The 20,514-nt window shown below is 30.3% G+C and overlaps 1 protein-coding gene across 1 annotated transcript; it reads right to left on the bottom strand.

Annotated features, from left to right (window-relative positions):
* Positions 1-14,520: 14,520 nt before the first annotated feature.
* Positions 14,521-19,960, bottom strand: LOC133303574 (protein VERNALIZATION 3-like). Its single transcript, XM_061503496.1, has 4 exons — positions 19,736-19,960; positions 19,580-19,641; positions 15,630-15,670; positions 14,521-15,034 (listed from the first exon to the last, which is right to left on the bottom strand). The coding sequence occupies exons 1-4, from the start codon at positions 19,934-19,936 to the stop codon at positions 14,811-14,813; spliced, it is 528 nt and encodes a 175-aa protein (XP_061359480.1). The 5' UTR covers positions 19,937-19,960; the 3' UTR covers positions 14,521-14,810.
* Positions 19,961-20,514: the final 554 nt, after the last annotated feature.

The following is a 20,514-nucleotide window of genomic DNA, read 5'->3' as shown; positions in this document are numbered from 1 at the left end:
GGCTAACCGAATATCTGAGTAACTTTCCTAACTATGAATATCATGGCTAACCGAATGTATGAGTAACTTTTTCATAGCTAAGGGTGCATACATAAAGAAAATTTCCTAAGTCCGCAATTGCTCTATTTGATTATATTTAATGGGTCGAGTCTAGGGGTGAAATTGGACAGAGCCAGCCCACAGGGGCCTATAGTTCGGCCTACGTCAGGCCAGACCTAACATAATATATTTCGAAAAATAGGACGGGCTCAGGCCTTGAAAAAAGCTTGTTTAATAAATAGGTCGTAGGCCTACTTTTACAAGGCTTGGCCTATAAGCCTATAAGCCTATAAGCTGACTTATATTTTATTTTAAATAAAATAAATTAAGTATGGCTTGAAGAAAAAATAAAATGTATAAATTTAATCAACTAAAATTCTTTTATAATTTAATTATATTCGATTAAATTTTAATAAAAATCGGACTTTATTTCTTTTGTATGAGGAAGAGGAACTAACATCTCAGCATGTTAGATTATGTATATGAATATATTAAAACTGTATTTGCAGGGGAGATAACATGATGAGAAGTTTTTAGCTGCTACAAGTATGATGATGTGTTTATTGAATTCATGTAATTATTTTAATTTACATAGTATGCATTGGTTTGTTAGATCTAATGAACTATATGTTATCTAGTTTGAGCATTTTGCTTTTGAGAGCGACTTAAATGCTGATTGTGATAAGTTGTTGTGATTTATGATTCTGTTTCAGCGTTGAAATTGTGGTTTTTGTTTTAACAACATAATTTGAATTTTTTGTGGAGTTAATTATTGATTTTGCTTGGAAGTTAAAATTAACATACTAACAGGTCGGGTCAGGCCATTTGTTTTTTATAAATTGATCAAGTAAAACTAACAGTTAGACTCATACTATGCTATCGGACTAAGTCAAACTAAAATTTTTTATCATATGCTTGAGCTTGTCGGGATAAGACTCCATCCAACCCAGCCCACTTTCACTTCTAGAAAAGTCTGACTTTATATAGACTAGGCAATACGTCGTTATAGGCCAACCGAATCCATCTACAACATTATCAATTATCATTGGGACTATGACACCGACGTTTTCGTGAATCACTGTTCCGTGTTTAAGTCCATCGAAACAACCTTAACGTTAAACAATTCGCTTCACTTAATGTATGTTTTTAGTCGGTGATTCCGTCGACAATTAAAACGCAGCGTTTAGAGATGCTGGCTTCAATTCATTTGTATAGTTCTCATTCGTTTCTTTCCACCATCTTCGTTTTGTTCTGTGCTCACACTATACCTTGTGTGCGATCATATTATCTTTGACGCGTCTTGTATGCAAAGTTTGGAACTAATTACTCACGGCGTTGTGTTACTGCTCTTTGTTATGTAAGGACTACTGTTATGCTACGAATATGCGTAGAATGTTGGAAAATTGGGGTTAATTTTATTGTTAACGTTTGAAGATTTTGTATTATGGATTTTTTTTGTTCTTTATAGTGTTTTATTGAGTGTTATAGTTGCATTGTGTAATATATGGTATTTGTATAATTGGGATTTAGGATTCCACATTTGAATTTTGGGACAATGAAGCATGTGTCCCCTGTATGGTTATGTAATCAACTATATTTGATTTCGGTGGGAAATCAAGGGGATAATGTTGCATTAAACGTATGACCGTTTAATAATTAAACTTTTTAAGTTTAATTAATGGAAAGCAATTAGCCATGACTAAACGGATGGATCCCTTTGAATTCCCTTGCAATCTCTCTATATACATGTCCCCAAGGGTCAATACTCAGGACCTTTTGGTACCCCATTCACAAAATCTTTTATCTTCAGATTGAGTACACCTAGGAGTGTAAATATGGCAAATGGCTTAAAAAATCTACGACTCAGTCTATATCAGACCAGACTCAGTCTATTACATATAGTCAAATTGAATAGATACATGCTTTTAAAAAAGATTATTTAGAAAACAGGTTATATATTTTCTTTTACATACCGGACCTATAATTAAGCTTTCAGGTAGGTCTATATTATATTTTTATTTTTAACGAAATAATAAAACTATTATTTAATAATTTTGAGTAATAAAATAATATTATTTTAATTATTTTTCAATTATTGAATATCTAATAGAATTAAACAGGCTAACTGTTGGGTATGACTCATACTTCGCATGCTAATAAGAGCCCTTGTTGTCGGGGTCAGCAGAAAGATAACTGGGGTCCCGCTCTTTTCTGTTAAAGCTAGGTATTGTTGTAGGCCTCTGATCTATTGTAATTTTTTCTTTTCTTAGTAGTTTGGTCTTGGGTCCATGAATAGCTGTTGTTAGGATTTTCCTAATCATATTTATATTCTCGTTGTAATCCGAGTGACTTGTAAATATAGTACAGACAAGCGGGACGTAGCCTATATTGGGTGAATCAGAATAAATCACTGTGTCAATCTCTCTTCTCTTTTCTGTTTTGTCGATTTTGTGTGATTGTTGATTTCCAACACTAATAGGCCTAGATCAAGACTTTTGTTTTCTAAAATAGACAGGGCCAGACTTATACTTTGAGCTTACACAAGGCTGTTAGACCAAGCCAGACCTTAATGTATTTTACATGAATGACCTATTTAAGCTAAATATCAGTGCAGCCTAACCCATTTACACCCTTACATATTTCGTGTTTAAGATTCCGTTGCTACAAAAGCATGTAGAAGTCTCACTCAAGATGAAGCTCTGTGCTTTATAAGTGGTGTTTAAGGTGTGGAGATTAGAGTTTATGCACCCGGTTTATTGATTTAACTTTTTGGATTTTGAAAAATATTTGTTTGTATTATTGGTTTCGTAGTTGGTAAAAGAGACCCTTTTCTGTTGTGTTTGGATGCATAGAAGCACTTTATCTTAGGATAGCATGTGACTGGAAGCATAGGGATGTGCAATGAAAGAACAACAAAATTAACTTTGCTAAATCACGGAGCTCTTTCATAAAGCCTCCCTATTTTCTTGCATTCATTGACTGCAAGCTGGAGTGGTAAAACATATTGAAATGCGAGGAATGGCAAATTGACAAATCTTTCTTTGCAATCCGAGTCTGATTTGACTAAATCCAAAATAATCTATTCAATAACAACTATAATGAATGCAAGGTATAATTTTAACTGACGAAGAATATGGATCTTAACTTCTTTTTTGGTGTGTTCAATGAAATAGCACTGTATTTTTTTTTTTTTTTTTTTTGATAACAATTAGCACTGTATTTATAAGAGGAAGGATTATTTTATAATTTTTTTTTTACAAATTACATTAAGTATGACCAGTCATACACTTTTGATTAGTGTATGACTGGTCAGACATAATATAGTTTGTAAAAGTTTGTAAACAAAAAATTTATAAATATAATTTTCCTCTAATTGCAAAATCTAAGAAGATTTTAGATTCTTTATCGACACAGAAAATCTATTTGCAAAATCTAGGAAGAATATGTTGTTTTGCTGATGGCAAGTCAAGTGTCTTACAAAATCTAAGAAGATATTAGATTCTCTACCGATATACAAAATCTATTTGCAAAATCTAGGAAGAATATGTTGTTTTGCTGATGGGGGAACATAAGTGTCATACAGCTTGTTAATTTTTGGAATATCTCTTAATCATGTTAACGCATTATTATGTAAATTTGTTGTGCATGAAATAATAATGATCATGTTAACGCATTTTTGAAAATTATCCCTTTGCATAGTGACTTTAATTAGTGCGGCGCCCGTTAGTCAACGTTGAAGTACTACTGTTTGTAATTGTAATTTTGCGACGTATCTTTTCTCTTTAACTTTCACGTTGGAAAATAGAAACGGCAGAGAAATTATAAATCTTTTGTTATATAATTATAAGACAAAAATTATATTTATCATCAATTAAATTTACCACTTTTTACTCTCTCTTTTTTTTTTCATAAATGTTAGATAGTGATCAATACAACATGATGGAAAGAGGAAGGTGAAGAGAGTGTGCAGGAAATTATTAAGGAGAGAGAAAGAAAATTTATAATAAATAACAATCTTTGATTTGATTTTTTTCTAACGGTTATAAAAGATTTAATTAGAGATAAAAAAAAAACTTGATTGATGATAAATATAATCTCTCCCTAATTATGATTGCCCTTTCGAAAAAGATAGAGCTCTAATTCTTAATTGGTGGCTATACTTTTGTTATCCCCACAACTCAGTACTCTCTTATCTAGCCATTGTGAATATTCTCATTTTATTGACTTCATTTACCCACTTCAACTCAAATCACGTGTGCCCTTATCTCAAAATGCTTTAACAAACAGACGCTCCCCTCATGTGTACCGTGGGCATGGTTTGAGTTTAATTTTTTTTTTCTCAGCCCAACAACTCCCATTCACAAATATAAGTTTGATTGGATAAAATATATATAAAAGAATTATTTACTAAAATAAATACAGATTCATTAAAAATCTCAAATAAAATAATAAGTCACGTATAAATTAACCATAATTCTCTATTGAAATAAATATAACAATTGAGGAGACATCTCATAAAAATCTACACCGTGGCAATATTTCTAATCCTCCACCCATCTAATTTTCAAATAGGTAAAATAATAATGATCATGACCAAAACTTCTCTAGGAAATATTCAAGCATTCATAAGCAATAGCGATCAATTAAACTGTTAGTAATCGACTAAATAAATTGAATAAATTTTATATATACTACCGGATCGATTCTTTAAAATTTGCCTTCTCACTAGGGTCTTGGATTTGATCACAAGATTTTGAAGCCATACATTTGCAACAAACTCGATCAAAATTGAAGCAAATATTGGCAAAGACCCTATACTCTGGATTGTGGCTTATTTCGGAACAGTGACCAAAGTGTCACTGTTCACCAACTTTTTTACCTAAATGCCACGCGAACAGTCTTATTTCCCAATCTGCCACGGGGCAAGTTTGCTAACCGGTGTAGCGAACTCGGCTTGCTGACGTGTCACATTTCTAGTGGATAACAAGTACCAAATTAAAAAAAAAAGGTTTGAAGGTCGCTACATAGGGTAGCGAACTTGGTTAAAACCAAGTTCGCTATCCCGTGTAGCGAACTTGGTGTCTACTAGAAACGTGACACGTCAGCAAACCGAGTTCGCTACACCGGGTAGCGAACTCGCCTTCGTGGCAGATTGGAAAATAAAACTGTTCGCGTGGCATTTAGGTAAAAAAAGTTAATGAACAGTGATATTTTGGTCACTGTTCCGCTTATTTCATAGTATGAAAGTAGTTCCAAGAATATGAAGTATGTGGATCCAAGGGAGATGAGAGAGACAGTGGTATAAACCAAAGCTCTGAGTTATATCCGTACTAGTCTCAGGGTGCTAAGGGGGCAGGTGTTTGAAGGATACGACTATAATTGAGATAAGAATTGAGCAAAGTAACAACAATGGAGAGTGAATGAAAAAAGATGAATAGTGATGGAGCTTATGTCCCTTCATATAGTAGGTTAGAGATATCCTCCAAGCGCACAAAGTGTGATGCCATAACCATTTTGAACCATATGAATAGTGATGGAGCTAATGTCTCTTTATCTAGTTTTTCCAACTTTTTGTTCATGACTGATGTCTGGTTGTGATACCAAATTGTTACATACATAGAATTGTAGTTTTATTGAGGAAGTTTGACCTCTTGTACAAAGTGTTTTTTCAAATAATTCATCTGATGATTTCTTATTTCGTATGATGAGAGTTTAAATAAACAAAGTACAATTTAAAAATAATAAATATCCATTACAACAACTAAATATATTGAAGTAAAATAAACTACCCACTACTAGTACTTACCTAGAATTTATCCTCTAACTTAAAATAAACCAATAATTTAGAGAGAGAGAAAAAAACCGTAACAATTTAACGGAGTAATTTGAATCAAATTTGTCTCTCTCGTTATAATGTTTTAGGGATCTATTTATTTCATGTTACATGAGATAATTATCTCATACAATAAAGACAAGATAGTGAGATCCACCATTTTAAAAAGGAAAAAAGAAGAAGAAAAAATAGGGAATATTACTACTTTGTCTCGTTGCATGAAATAATTATCTCATATAACATGAAATAATTATTTCCCAATGTTTTATATAAGAAACAAAAAAGGTGGAACAATGTTTTCTTGGTGCAAGGTGGAGGAATGTGAGTGATAGAGGAATTTGAAAAAACGTTGGACCATTGTGTATCGATCTTATACACACACGTGTTTCGGTCCTTTTGCTCCTCTCTGCCGACCCAGGTATTTGCAACTGAGGAATCAGAATGTGGTGTTTCATCCTCAGGTTTTGTGGTCTTGCAAAGATACTTTGTCGGGATGAATAAAAAAAATTTATATTACAGTAATTCTTGTTAAAATTATTGTTTTTTATTTAATATTTAAATAAAAAAATTCTCTTACATTTTTTCATGATTTTTATTTTTGTCATCATAAAATAGAGTAATTTTGATTAAAATAATATAATTTTATATCTTTTTAAAAGTTAAAAAATGATTCCATAGAAGGATGGCAAGAATATCCTCGCCTACAAATTATTCTTGCGTTATCCTGGACACCAAATTGTTTCAGTTTTTGTTAATTTCTTTCTTTCTTTATTTTTCTTTTCATCTTATTTATAAATATTAGTAAATAATAATAATAGGTCCGTCGAATGTCTTGTTATCGGACATTCTTTTTATCCTGTAATCCATTTTAACTATATGCTTTAAGTAATACATAATTATAATATTAAATTATATTTTTTTGCAGAAAAGAGAAAAAAACTATTTTTTTAATATTATAATTATGTATTACCCGAAGTACTCAAGTACATAATTAAAAACAGATTGCATGACAAAATTCCATCCCGACAATATAATATTACAAAAAACTCATTGATGGTGATGATGATGATACATACACTAATTTTAAAATAAAATAAGGGATTTGAGTTCAACTGAGGGAACCTTGCCTCAAGCACACAAACAAGTGTACAAAAGATTTTTTCTTCTGTGATAATTTTTATTCAAATACTTCAAGGATTAAATAGATAGTACAAGCCAACCATAAGAGTAACTACCCATTAACACACTAAATAGGTTCCAATAATAACTATCACCTATCCTTTAGCAAATTTGAAATTCAAAACAAACAAAATAACTACTCACTACTTAAACAATCCAATAATTCTGAAAATAATAAAATAATAAAAATAACTGTAACATTCACTCCCATCAGAAATTACTCTTGTCCTCAAGAGTAAGATTAACATCAAATAATTGAATAATCTTCAATATCCTTGTCTGCTTTTCCATTGCTGTGATTGGAAAATACCATTTAGCCATAATCTTTCTTTCCTCTTCTCAAGGGATTGCAGAAGTGAATTTATGGTTGGACAAAAAATTTGGGTTCTTGGTTGAAGGGTCTTATTTAATTTAGACACTTTGACAACATTCAAATTTTTAATAACAATGACAGTGTTAAAGGGGGTTGGTGGAGAGAGAAAGAGAGAAATGTTTGGGTGTGGCCTCAAAAATGAAACGAGAACAATAGAAATCAGAGAGCTTGGTGATTAGTACTAGAGGATCTAGTCGATTGGAGAGTTTGGTGAACATCTCCTTTAATTGAATGGAGAGAGTCTGAACTGTATCTTCAGGTTTTTCTAATCGTTTCTCCATACGTGGTGTTGGTGTTTGTGTCTGGCTCTGATACCAAGTTGTTACGTACATCTATTTTTTCTTCTCTAATGATTTTTATTCAAATACTTTTTCAAGGTTTAAATAAATAGTACAAGTCAACCATAAGATTAACTATCCACTAACACACTGAATAGGTTCCAGTAATAACTATCATTTATCCTTTAGCAAAGTTGAAATTCAAAACAAATAAAATAAATACCCACTACTTAAACAACCCGATAATTCTGAAAATAATAAAATAATAAAAACAACCATAACAGGTGGAGAGTGATCGAGAGAGACAAATATTTCACATTTTGTGCCCCGAAACAAAAAAGCAAAAAAAATTGATTTTTTTTTTCTGTTTCGCAACAGAGAAATTGAACCGGTTCATTCTCAGAACAAAAAAATACATTGATTTTGTCAAACATTATTTCTATTTCCGAGAATAAAAATTGAAGAAGAAAAAATTCTGAAAAAGGTTGACATGCACACATTTATAGGTAAAAACACCTATCCTTTTAAAGGATATAAACTTATATCATTTTTAGATCATAACCGTTGATTTCCGTCCATCAACGGTTATAATCTATTGGGTCAAATTTAATGAGCCAAATTTATTATTAAATAATTAATAATTTTGATCCAATAAATTATAATCCTTGAGTGACAGAAATCAACGATTAAGATCTGAAATGATATAAACTTATATTCTTTAAAATGGCAAATAATATTCTCTTTCCATTAAGGGTTTGGTGTTTGTCATTTTAAATGACATAAGTTATGTCATTTTAGGAGAGAGATAGACACATAAAAATGGAAATCATGGGAGAGAGAAAGTGAGTGGTTTTTTTTAATTTAAAATTTAAATAAAAAATTTTTATGTGTCTTTCTCTCTTTTAAAAGAACAGAGTATTATGTCATTTAAAATGACAAACACTTTTCCTTTCCATTAATACATGAAAAGAGTAGTCCATCCTTTTTAGCCTGTTGATCTAACAAAGAGAGAGACCAATAAGGCTTAGAAAGAAGCCAACATATCTTAATGATTATTGGGTCTAAATGTACCGAAGCCCAATATTTCTTTATTGTAGTTATAGGATATTGTCACTGTCAGTTTTATTTTCAATTCAGTTAAAAGTTAATTTAGTAACTGTATGTAACCGCTCGATGGTATAAATTGTATTTCCATTAATAAAATCTCAAGAAATTTTTTTTCAAATTATAGAAGAAGGTTATAATTACTATTTTTTTTTACTATTTGTTACTACTAAATCGTAATCGTGTATTTTCATCAATCTAATAGTTATAATTTATTGAAAATTAATATTTAATTAATAAATATGATCTAATAAATTATAACCATTAGATTAACAGAAATTAACGGTTACGATTTAGTAATAACACGTAGTAAGAAAAAGAGGTGATAACTATCACCTCTTCCCAAATTATAATATCTCTTTCTTGAATTTCTATTCTCTCCCTAGCTAATTTTTTTTCTTTTCAGAACATTGAAGGTGCTACACCTGTAATCACATCCAACATCATTACCAAAGAGAGAGTTAAAAAGAGAGAGGCCAAATCCATCACTCACTTTGGCTTAATTCAATATAAGAATTAAACTTATTTACAAAAAATAAAAATAAAATATAAGAATTAAACAGACAAGATAAAAATACAGAGATACAAATCTAAAAAAAGAAGAGAAAAACAAAGAGAAGGCAGAAGAGCCAAAAGAAAAAAGCCGTTGCACTCTTGCTCATTCTCTATGGCTATTTTGAGTGTGAGACTTTTTCTTTTCCTTTTTTCCTTTCCTCCTCTCTTTTCGTCTTTCTCCCCAAACACCACATACATTGGTGGCACCTCTCCGCATATGTACTTACGGAAATATTTAATATAGTTCCGCCAGTGTTATTAAAATCGGATCGATCTGGCCGGGTCGACTCGGGAATCGGTAAACCGGTCATATAATCGATCCGATTGAAGCAACGGATCGGTCATGCATCAGAACCGGTGTGACCCGGTTCGACCCGGCTGGTTTTTATGAAAACCGGTGACCCGATCGGTTAACCGATGACCCGGTCCGGTCTAAAAAAAAAATTAAATTATTTATTTTTTCAAAAAAAAATCATAATGGATATATTTGAAAAAATTTTTGCTTATTGATTTACATAAGTTATGTACCTACAACACTAATATTATCTTAATTATACACTATCTAGAAAATTTAGAGATGTCGTTTTCTGAACCTAAAGCTCTGTATCACAATCATTATATTTTTGTTTGATCCTTTATTGGATAATAATATAGGATTTATTATTTTTTATATTAAAGTATTTGAAATTTTTATCATTTTTTTATATATTTGAGTATACTTATAATTTTTTAATATAAATTATAAAATTGCATATAATTACCGGGTCATGCGGTTGAACCAGTGACCCAGTACCTCGACCGGGTCAATGACCGAACCGATTTTAATAACATTGAGTCGAGGTTCACATATGATTCAGTGATCCAAGCTAATGAAAAATAGATACTTTCTGATTTGCTTACATGGAGGAAAGAGAAATTTTATTTTTTACTTCACGTGACAGCTCCTCAATGAAAGAAGTAGGTATCCCAGAAGTCCAGAACTGCTATAAATACTCTAAGGGGGCATTTGGTAGAGGATAAATTTTTTTTATCTGGGAATCATGATTTCCGAAAATATAATTGGAAAATAACTTTTTCGGAAATGTTAGAAAAAAAGTGTTTGGTAGGCAGAAATATTGGTGGAAATATTTGTAGAATTTTAATATTGCTATGTTTGGTTAATAGTAAAATTTTGGTGAAATTTTGGATATAATGTACAAATGTACCCTCATTTTTATATATTAATCCGTTTTTTTACAATGCAAGTACAAGTCACAGGGTCATTTTTGTCTATGGTTTCACTGTTAATTTTTTGTTTCCCCGAAAAACACACAAATCCATCTGATCCGTGGAATATTTTTGTTGGGATCCTAAGGAGGCGTTTGGTTGAGGAAATTTTTTTGGAATAGTAGGGAAATGTAACAGATAGAGAAATGATTGGAAAGTGAGATAAAGTGAGATAGGTAGAAAAATGTAAAAAAAAAGTTGTTTGGTGGGGAAAAACTTTACTAGGAAAATTAGGTAACTTTTATGAAATCAACAGTGCATTAAAAGTGAGATAACCGGTTTTCCAAAAAATCCCACCTTCAAACTGGGTTTCTAAACAGTGCGGATATCTATGTTTCTCATAAATTCATACAAGTTGGATAGATGGGTTTTTGGTGAAAATATGTTGAAACAAACATGGTATTTCTAAAAGCCATACTTGAGAAACATATATATCTCTTGAAAAGCTTCAAACCAAACACCACCTAAAAAAATTTTAGGTTGATTTTGAAATCCTAACATTTCAACTTCCCTCGAATTATGTCACATTTTTAGTTTACCAAACGTTGCATTTCAGTTTACCAAGCCTAAAAATCCAAGAAAACAATAAAGAATCCGCCTAAGAAACACGCCCTAAGTACTAACATCTTTTTGTTTTCTACTCCAGAGCTGCTTTGTTGCTTTTTATGCCTTTGGGCGCTCATTTTACAACCAAAATAAAATTAACACAATTGCAAATATATTATAAAATTATTAAGATAACATTCGCTTAATAACTCAAGGTACATAATATTAGAGTCTCGAGAATTTAATTCTATTTATTTTATTTTATTAATAAATAATTAAATATTATAAAATTTCTTAATACGCATAGAAATATATGTATTATCCGATGCTCTTCAAGTCTAACGGATTTTTTATAAGGATGTGTTAAAAATATTATAAAATATCCTTCAAATTCAAATGTTGGGTTGGATTGGTTTTATCTACGCTCACCTACACTTACCTCTACACTTCATATTAACTTCTTGCACACACAAAAAGAATTTCCACTAATAACGAGGCAGAGAGCATGAAAAAAAAAATACAAAAAAGAAGAGATAAGGGATATTTTAGGGTTGGAAAGGAAAATAAAGAAGGAAATACCGAGAGTTAAAATGAGAGAGTCTAGCACTAGAGTGAGAGGGAAGAAATAATATTCTTTGTGAATTGTGCTGGAGTAGAGGTTCGTCCTTCAACTCCTCCCCCTTCTCCTATGACACATGAATATCTTAAATGTTTTTGCTTGTTATACTTGTGTTCTAATTCAAATGAACCATATTCCACTCACAAACAGAGGGCGCACTCATTCATTAGCACCTCACAATCATGGAACTAATAGGTCCACGTTTGTTTTCCATTCACCAATAAACACCCGTGTCTACACCATTTCACTGCACAGAGCCAAAAAATAAAATTTTACTTGCATAACTTTTCATACACGCCTGATACACCAATAATTGTTCATAAAATTAAGATTTGAATTTTCTTCTCAGCTGGTGAACTTGATAAATTACTGAATTCCTCATTAGAGAGAAGCCTCGGCAGGAAATTGCCCTTGGATTCCCCAGTCTTGAAACGAAAAACCTCACATCCGAATCCTATAGCAAATTTAATGCCTCTGGTTTGGTGTCTCTCTTTTGGATCTATGTCCATGGTACTTGCTCTGCCCAAGAACTGATTTCACGTTTATAAATTTCGATGAAGAGCTAATTTTACTTCCAACACAAAATCTATGTCGATCCATCATAGAGGTTCTAGTAGTTAAGTCAATTTTGGGGTTGAGAAAGATGGTAATTTGTCAAGATTATTATATTCATAATATACATATATAAATAGGTGAGTTATACACCGGTTATTATGTAGATGGGCCGGTGATGATACGTAGATGGGCCTTGAATAATCCATGCCCGTATGGGATAACGTTATCTGCCGAAAAAAGTACTATTCTAAGATTTTTGTACAAAAGAATTATTCGATTAAAGTTGATTGGATAAGTTTTTCTAAACTAATATAGTCAAACACTTACTGATGCTGATGGAACTAGTCCCGACAATGATACTGACGGGATTCGTGTCATGTCAGCGCCACGTAAGCAGTTCCGTTACCGTAAAACTTCGAAAAGTCATAACTTTTGGCTTGGGTATTCAAATCAGATGATTTTTTTTATTTCACATGATTTTTCGAGATCTACGCAATGAAACCTCATTTGACATATTTTATCTTCCACAAACATAGTTTGAATTTGTAACCATGTACCACAATCACAAGAGCGTTTAAATCCAGAAGATAGCACATGCGGCAGCTCATGGTATTGGTTCGGAAAGAACTCAAGATCTTCTGAATTTAAATGATCTTCTGAATTTATATGTACTAACATTAGACATTATCTGTCAATATTATTATTTTTAGTTCATTGTATTTTATTTTATTTTTAGAAATTGTTCCAAGGATATCCTCCAGCCGAAAACCAAGGACTAATCTCCTCGAGGCGAAGAGATCATACGATCGTGGGTATAGCCTCTTCCAACAAAGTATTTTCTATACACACGGCCAAAGATCGAATCCCTGTCAACATGCTTAAAGGACCCAACTATCTACCAACTGTGCCGGATTTTGTTGGTGTTCATTGTATTTTATGATACATCATTACACACCCCATGTTAGCATTTCACATGCACACAAAATGAAATAGAATGAAAATATATAGGTCAATTATATTGTATTTTCCTTGGTTTGAATCTTTTTAATGAGATTAATATATATATTTTTTATTTATATATAAGGATTAAAGGAACTACAAATTGAATTTTTTTTATTATAAACTAATTTGATTATTGATTCCCTTCTTGATTTTTAATCATATGGCATTTTGTGTCCACAATCTCCTTTTTAAAAAACATTTCCTTATTTTTATATCATCAAAGATTCAGTGTATCACTGATTAAAAAAAAAGTAATCTACTTAATTGTCTTTATTCTACTCATTTCTTTATAATTAAAATCACTTAAATTTCACTTATTTTTCATTTTAATAAAGAAGTATGTATTATAGGAATAGAGAAAAATGTGTGTCATTTTAAATAACACATCTTACATCTTTTTACTCTCACAAAGAGGGGGATCCACATCTTTAAAACTTTTTTCCTTCACTTTCTCTCCCATGATTTATTTATTTTTTCTCATTTAAAATGACACAACTTTATATCCTTTAAAAAGGTACACACTTTTCTCATAGGAATATTGAAGATTTACTTCTTCTTCTTTTTGTTGAATATATAATGACAAATACTATCATAGATATTCTAACTAAATCTAAATAGTGGCAGAGCCACATGTTAATCGGGGTAGCCTCGGCCCGGGCTAAATTTTAACAAATTATGCTTATTGTGTATAATTATATAATTAATTATAATTTAGTCCGGTCTAAAAATGTAATTTTTCCCGGGCTAAAATTTATAATTTAGCCCTATCAAAATAATAAAATATATTTGGTGAGAGATTTGGGTAAGTTGTATTAAGTTATGTATTTCATTTCTACTTCTATAAAAAAATTAATATATTTAATAAAATTATAAAATATTTCATAAAATTATAACTCTTTTGATACTATCTGCTCAGGTGTTTTATATTTAATATAATTTAAATATATTATAATATGAACTAATTAAAATTAAAAAAAATAAATACACATGTAATTTTTTAACCCGGGCTCCAATTGGAGCCTGACTCCTGAATCTAAATTCAAATTGTGAAAATAACATGATATTTGCCCATAACTATATGTACAAACATGATTGATTACTAGTCCGTTCCGTTAGCTAAATAATACACTTTGTCAATAAAAAAATTGTGAATCTTTAAGCAATTTATAAATGGTGTAAAAATTCCAATGTGAATATATCAGTATTGTGATAATATATATTATATGCCCTTACATATAAGTACGAACACCATTTCCTAGTTAAAATATAAATTACATACCATTTCCTTACATAGCACAGCTTTATGTAGCAGCAAATTAATGAAGCAAACTTGGAAGTTTAAAGAGGCTTCGAATAATTTATAGAGTTTGACTAGGACAACGCAGTATCATTGCCATCAACACATATTATTAATGTGATTATTTGCTTAATTATAATGCTATCAAAGAAGGGGTCTTCAAATCACATCCTTCTTCCACCCCAACCACTTTCACGTTGACAATTGAAATACACAGCAGCAACTGGTAATCCAAGATTATAAACCTCTGCAAATTCTCTAGTGTTGAAATTTGTGCGCCATCTTGGAGCATGAACAATTTGTCTGCCCAATTGTCGAAACAACACAAAAGTAATACGTTGAATCCCTGATGTTGGTCGTGGACTTTCATAGTTCACAATCTCTTGTCCTATAGGCGCAACAAAATCTATTATCACATCCGCAGATACATATCGACAAGAATAAACCATTTTCTATACTCTATCAAATTTTCTAAAATTCAACATATATTATAATTTTAAGAATTTAAACGATATCAAAATATCAACAAGTAAATGACATACATTTTTTCTTATTTTAATTTAATATTTATAATAAAATTTAAGTGATTATAAAATTAAATTTTTATATTACTTAAATTTATTTCAAGTAAGAAAAAAAACTTATAATTCATCTACAGCTATAAAAGTTAATAAGTTGTTTTGTTCATTATATATGTTTGATTGAGTTATTATATTGGAAAATTTAATTCCGAAATGGAGGAATGCCAATTTATTTATTTTTTAATATGGTCGCTCTCTATTTTCATTCTGAAAATTCATAGTAACGCAAAATCAAAATGGATTCCCGTGTAAAGAAGTAAGGTTTTTTTTTTTTTAACTTTACATGTTTAAGTTAGTTTCGATAACAAGTAGCAAACATAAATTAAGATCTAACCAATTATTAAAGCTCAAGGTAGAACAAAAAGAAAAGATAGAAAATAAAAGTTGTGTACATGTACATACCGAAGCTTGCCCCTGTAGTTGCTGGAATATTGATTACCAACCTAGGCATCCATCGAAAAACACAAGTTATATTTCAACTAGAAATTATACCGTGCAATAACGGGTTACATTCGTTCGATCGGCTCGTTTAATACGTTAAATTTTACAAGTTATAAAAATGGATTAAAATTTGTCCGGCATATATATATATATATATATATATATATATATATATATATATATATATCAGAGCTGGTTGTGCTGTTAAATTATTATTATTATTATTGAATTAAGACTTAAATTTAATTACTCCATCCCACAAAATAAGTAATATTGAAATTTACTCCGTCCCATGTAGGACGAGACATGTACACTATATAATAAAAAAGTAAAATAAAATGAAAGAAAAAAATAAAAAAGCATATTGCCATATTGGATTTTAGATTCTTAGTTCTGATCACAAATTCAGGTTGTCTGATTTTTCTTCTCTGCTTTTGTGGCGTTAACTCAAGGACGTGAAAACCATCCTTCTAAATTACTAAACGACAGCACAACAATAAGACTTGTTTTTCTTCCATTTCTCACATTTCAAACTTCCTTGCTGTGTCGTTGTATTTGGATTTTCCTTGCAATGTTTTAAGCTTTTTATCATAATGAGTTTTTTTTTTATTATTATTATTTTAACGAGTTTACTTGCCGAATAAAAAAAAAAAGTTGTTATTTTCAACTCATTTAAAAAAGGTGGATCAATCCCCTGATCTCTTTTTATCAAGTTAGAGCAAGTCAGAATATAAAGAATTAATTTAACCCATATATATTGTATTATCAACTTTAAATACATGGATATTAGAAAATTAAAAATTAATTAAGAGAAAATTTTATGATTTTAAGAAAATATATAATTAATAATTTATTCAAACATAAATTCAAAATATAGATTGAAATAAAAAATATTTGAGATTATAAAGAATGGATGAATAATTAATTTAAAAGATAATAAGTTAAGAATGCGATGAATTATTTTCTAAAATAAAAGGTAGGTCATGAGATTAAATGATCGCTATATTTGACGTAGATTCATGTTTAAAAATAATTAATTAAAAAATAGTTAAAAATGTAAAAGAAAAAAATGCAGAAAAGGCATTTTTCAACACTAAACCCTTGCATATAATAGCAAACTATAGTATAATAGGAAATTACTACGAAGCATGTGGTTCAATTGTTAAGAGATTATTCCAACTTAACTAATAATCTTAAATTCGAGTCCTAAAAATGTAACTTTGTTAAAACTTCAAGTTCCTTTTATTTTGTAATATAAGGGTGAATTAAATTCATTTACCAAAAAAGTCTTTCTTATAATCTCTGCAGTTTTCTTTGTGAGTCATATTATGTTAATGGGATAGGATTCGTTTACAAACTTTTTTTGCAAATTACACTAAATACGACCGGTCGTATACTTCATGATTAAAGTATGACCGCTCGTACTTAGTGTAGTTTGTAAGAATTTGTAAACAAAAAAGTTTGTAAATATAATCTGCTATTGGGTTATATTACTTTCATATTGTATCAGAGTAATATAATTTCTTACAGATTCATCAATTGTTATGTCTTTTTTTTGCATTTTTAATAAATAATGCGGCCTATCACGTGATTGTATCTACAACATGAGATAATATATCTCCTATTGCATGAGATTAATATAACCCTATATTATTTAGTAATTTTAATTTGGTAAACTAGTAGAAGAGTCTGTGACTGTGAGTGAGATACGTTTAAAAAGTGCTCCGTTAAACCGGAAAAGAATTAATAGATTTTTCATAATTATATTTTCTCATGTAAAAGTAATTGTCAAAAACAGTAAAATGGATTCAAAGTTTGTTTAGTATAAACATATAATTAATTATATAGTGTAAATGCATCAAGCACTAATCATTTCATCGAAGACTAACTAGTTTGAAGGGTCTTTTTTTTCTTTTAACTTCTCTTCTTATAAAAACAAGTTATGCCAAATAATATTTTACAAAAACTCATGTCATAAAAAGAGTTTTTAATAATATAAAACAAAAAAAAATCCTGGAGGAGCTTTTTTTAATATGTATATTAAATTTTTTGAGTTTTCATATTTATTTTTAAAATTTACTGTTATTCTAAATTTGTATTTACAAATTTTACCTTTTACTCTAAAAAATTACCCTAATAACAAATTATTAAAAAATTTGAAAACAGTTTGATATAAGGCTTTTTTAATAGTTTTAATATATAATCTTTCTAACACACCCCCTTATACAAGAGTACTTTGGGCTTGAAGCGTGGATATTGCACAGGCCTTTTTTTTGTTCCATGATAAACAATCATCTCACTTAAAAATTTAAGTTGTCAAGTAAAGGCTACATTTACGGATGTAAATTAGGTCAGGTTTGACCTATTACAAATAATAAAATAGATCAGGCCTAGGCTTTTACAAAAATCTATTTAGAAAATAGGCCACAAGTTTTTTTGTATATGTCGAGCCTATAAGCTACAAGCCAACCTATATCATATTATTTATTTTAAATAAAATAAATAAATTATTATTTTAATAATTTTGAATAATAAAGTAATATTATTTAAGTTATTTTTTAAGGGAAAATATTTGTCTTTTTAAAAGAACTAACTTATGTCATTTTAGATCTTAACCGTTGATCTCCGTCAATCAACGATTATGATTTATTGGGTCAAATTTATTAATTAATTAGTAATTCACAATAAAACCAAATAAATCCTAACCGTTGATTGACGAAAATTAACGGTTAGGATCTAAAATGACTTAAGATTAGATCCTTTAAAATGACAAATTTTTTCTCCTTTTTTTAATTGTTGAATGTTTAACAGGCTTAAACAGGCTAACAAGTCTGGGCCAAGATTTTTGTTTTTAAGTATAGGTCAGGCTAGACTTGTAATTTGGGGCCTAAACAGGTTAACGGGCCAGGCCAGATCTAATGTTTTTTACGTAGACCTGACCTATTTAAGTCAAAGTCTAGCATATTTACACCCCTAGCTACATTAATAGTTTTCTATATTTTTTCTCTAACACACCCTCACGCAAAAGCTTTTTCAGTTTGAAGCATGAATATTGCACGAATCCTTTTTTTATTCTATTTTGTACTAACTTAATTCCATTAAAAAATGGAGAGAGATGGAAATTAAACTCGTTATTTTATAACTATATAAAAGTAGCTTTTAGTCTTAAAAAAAATTCTCAAACATGCTCTAAGCCTACTTTAAATCTTAGAGTTATAGTGAAAATGATTTTCTTTTTGAAAAAAAATAGATTTAATCTCATTTTCGTAAATCATATGAACAATTTGGTGTTTATTAGAAATAATAAAAAATGGTTGAGAAATCACAATGGAAATGGGGCCAGTGAGACTTTTTTCGGCATGAAATTATATCAATCACACCATAATATACCTTACAGATATATAAAAATCATTAATGTAGCCTCACCCACCAGCTTAAGCAGCTTAAGCTTTTGTGTTGAATTAGTTCTTTACATAGTATCAGAGTCTTCTTGGTGTCACGGGTTCAATTCTCATTACCTCTCATTTTCTTTGGGTTCTCTTGTGAGAGTGTGTGTTAGAGATATATAAAAATTACTAACGTAACATTATCCACCCATTCAAACTCAATAGACTCTCTTGTGAGGTGTGTGTTAGAGATATATGTGTTAATTTGTCAAAAAAAACAACATAAAAATGGTGCTGAATAAAAATGATCTGCATATGGCATGCAATGAATTCACTACTATATATCAAGGACACGATAGCCATTTTGGACAGAACACGAGATTAATTCATTGCTCATATAGCATTAAGATATAGGCTTGTATATAAGAATTGAAGGATGTTGGGCGTAAATAATTAACTGCGGTTCTGTCACAATGACATAGATTAATAGACACACAATCACAAGGCGACAGATGGGGCACTCACCAATGCAAATATTCCCTCATATTGGGGTCACTTGGGCTAGGAGCATCAGGGTTCACCATGATCTGCATATTGCATGCAATAAATTGACTAGTATATCGAGCTAGCTACAGAGATGTAGAATTTTCGAAAGAATATAACATATGGAGGTGAGCATACCAGAGTGTAAAGGGTCCTGAGGTCATCTCCACCAATATCAACTCTTGGTTTGTTGACGATTTGGGAAGGCTTGAACTCACAACAGTTGATAACTTCTGAGTTATTGTTATAGACAACCCTTAGAGGGATAGAACTTGTAAAGGGATCCAAAATGTCTCCTATTATACGTCCAAGAAGAAGGGGATCCATTGATCTAGGCATAACGTGGTTCGGCCTGATTTTTTTTCCTACCTAGCTTGGGTTTAATTAGAGTGGGAGAAATGCCTATTTATATATATTTTTGTGTGAGTTTACTGATGTGACATGTTGAGTTGTGCAGCGAGCCAGTAATTAGGAGGAAAATCTCCCCTCTAAATCTATACAAACCTTTAAATTTAAACATTATATTTTTTTCTCGTATAATTAGTGATTATCCCCCTCAAAACTTATAGAAATATTTATTGTGAGCAATGTTTTAATTCTTTTAGTCGTATAAATAAATGAAAAATATTTTTCCTGTCACGTGAGATAAAGGTATCTCCGGCAATTCCAAAATTACATCATTTTGAAAATTGAAAAAATTAATGAAGGATATTTTAGGAATCTTATTTGTTTTTTGTTATATAAATTTTACTAAAATATCATTCATTAATTCTCTCAACCCTAGAAATAACATAGTTTTATGATTGCTGAAGATAATTTTATCTTTGTTAACAGGAGGATCAATAAACCCTATAAATAATTATAATTTCAAAAGAAGAATATTAATTATTTTTTCTCCCTCGTAAAATTTTTCGACT

This window comes from Gastrolobium bilobum, unplaced genomic scaffold, assembly GCF_033153095.1.
Source record: "Gastrolobium bilobum isolate Gb01-03AN ecotype WA unplaced genomic scaffold, APGP_CSIRO_Gbil_v1 utg23698, whole genome shotgun sequence".
NCBI classification, from domain to species: domain Eukaryota; kingdom Viridiplantae; phylum Streptophyta; class Magnoliopsida; order Fabales; family Fabaceae; genus Gastrolobium; species Gastrolobium bilobum.
The sequence above is the reverse complement of the archived record's forward strand: the minus strand, read 5'-3'. Positions and strand labels throughout refer to the sequence as shown.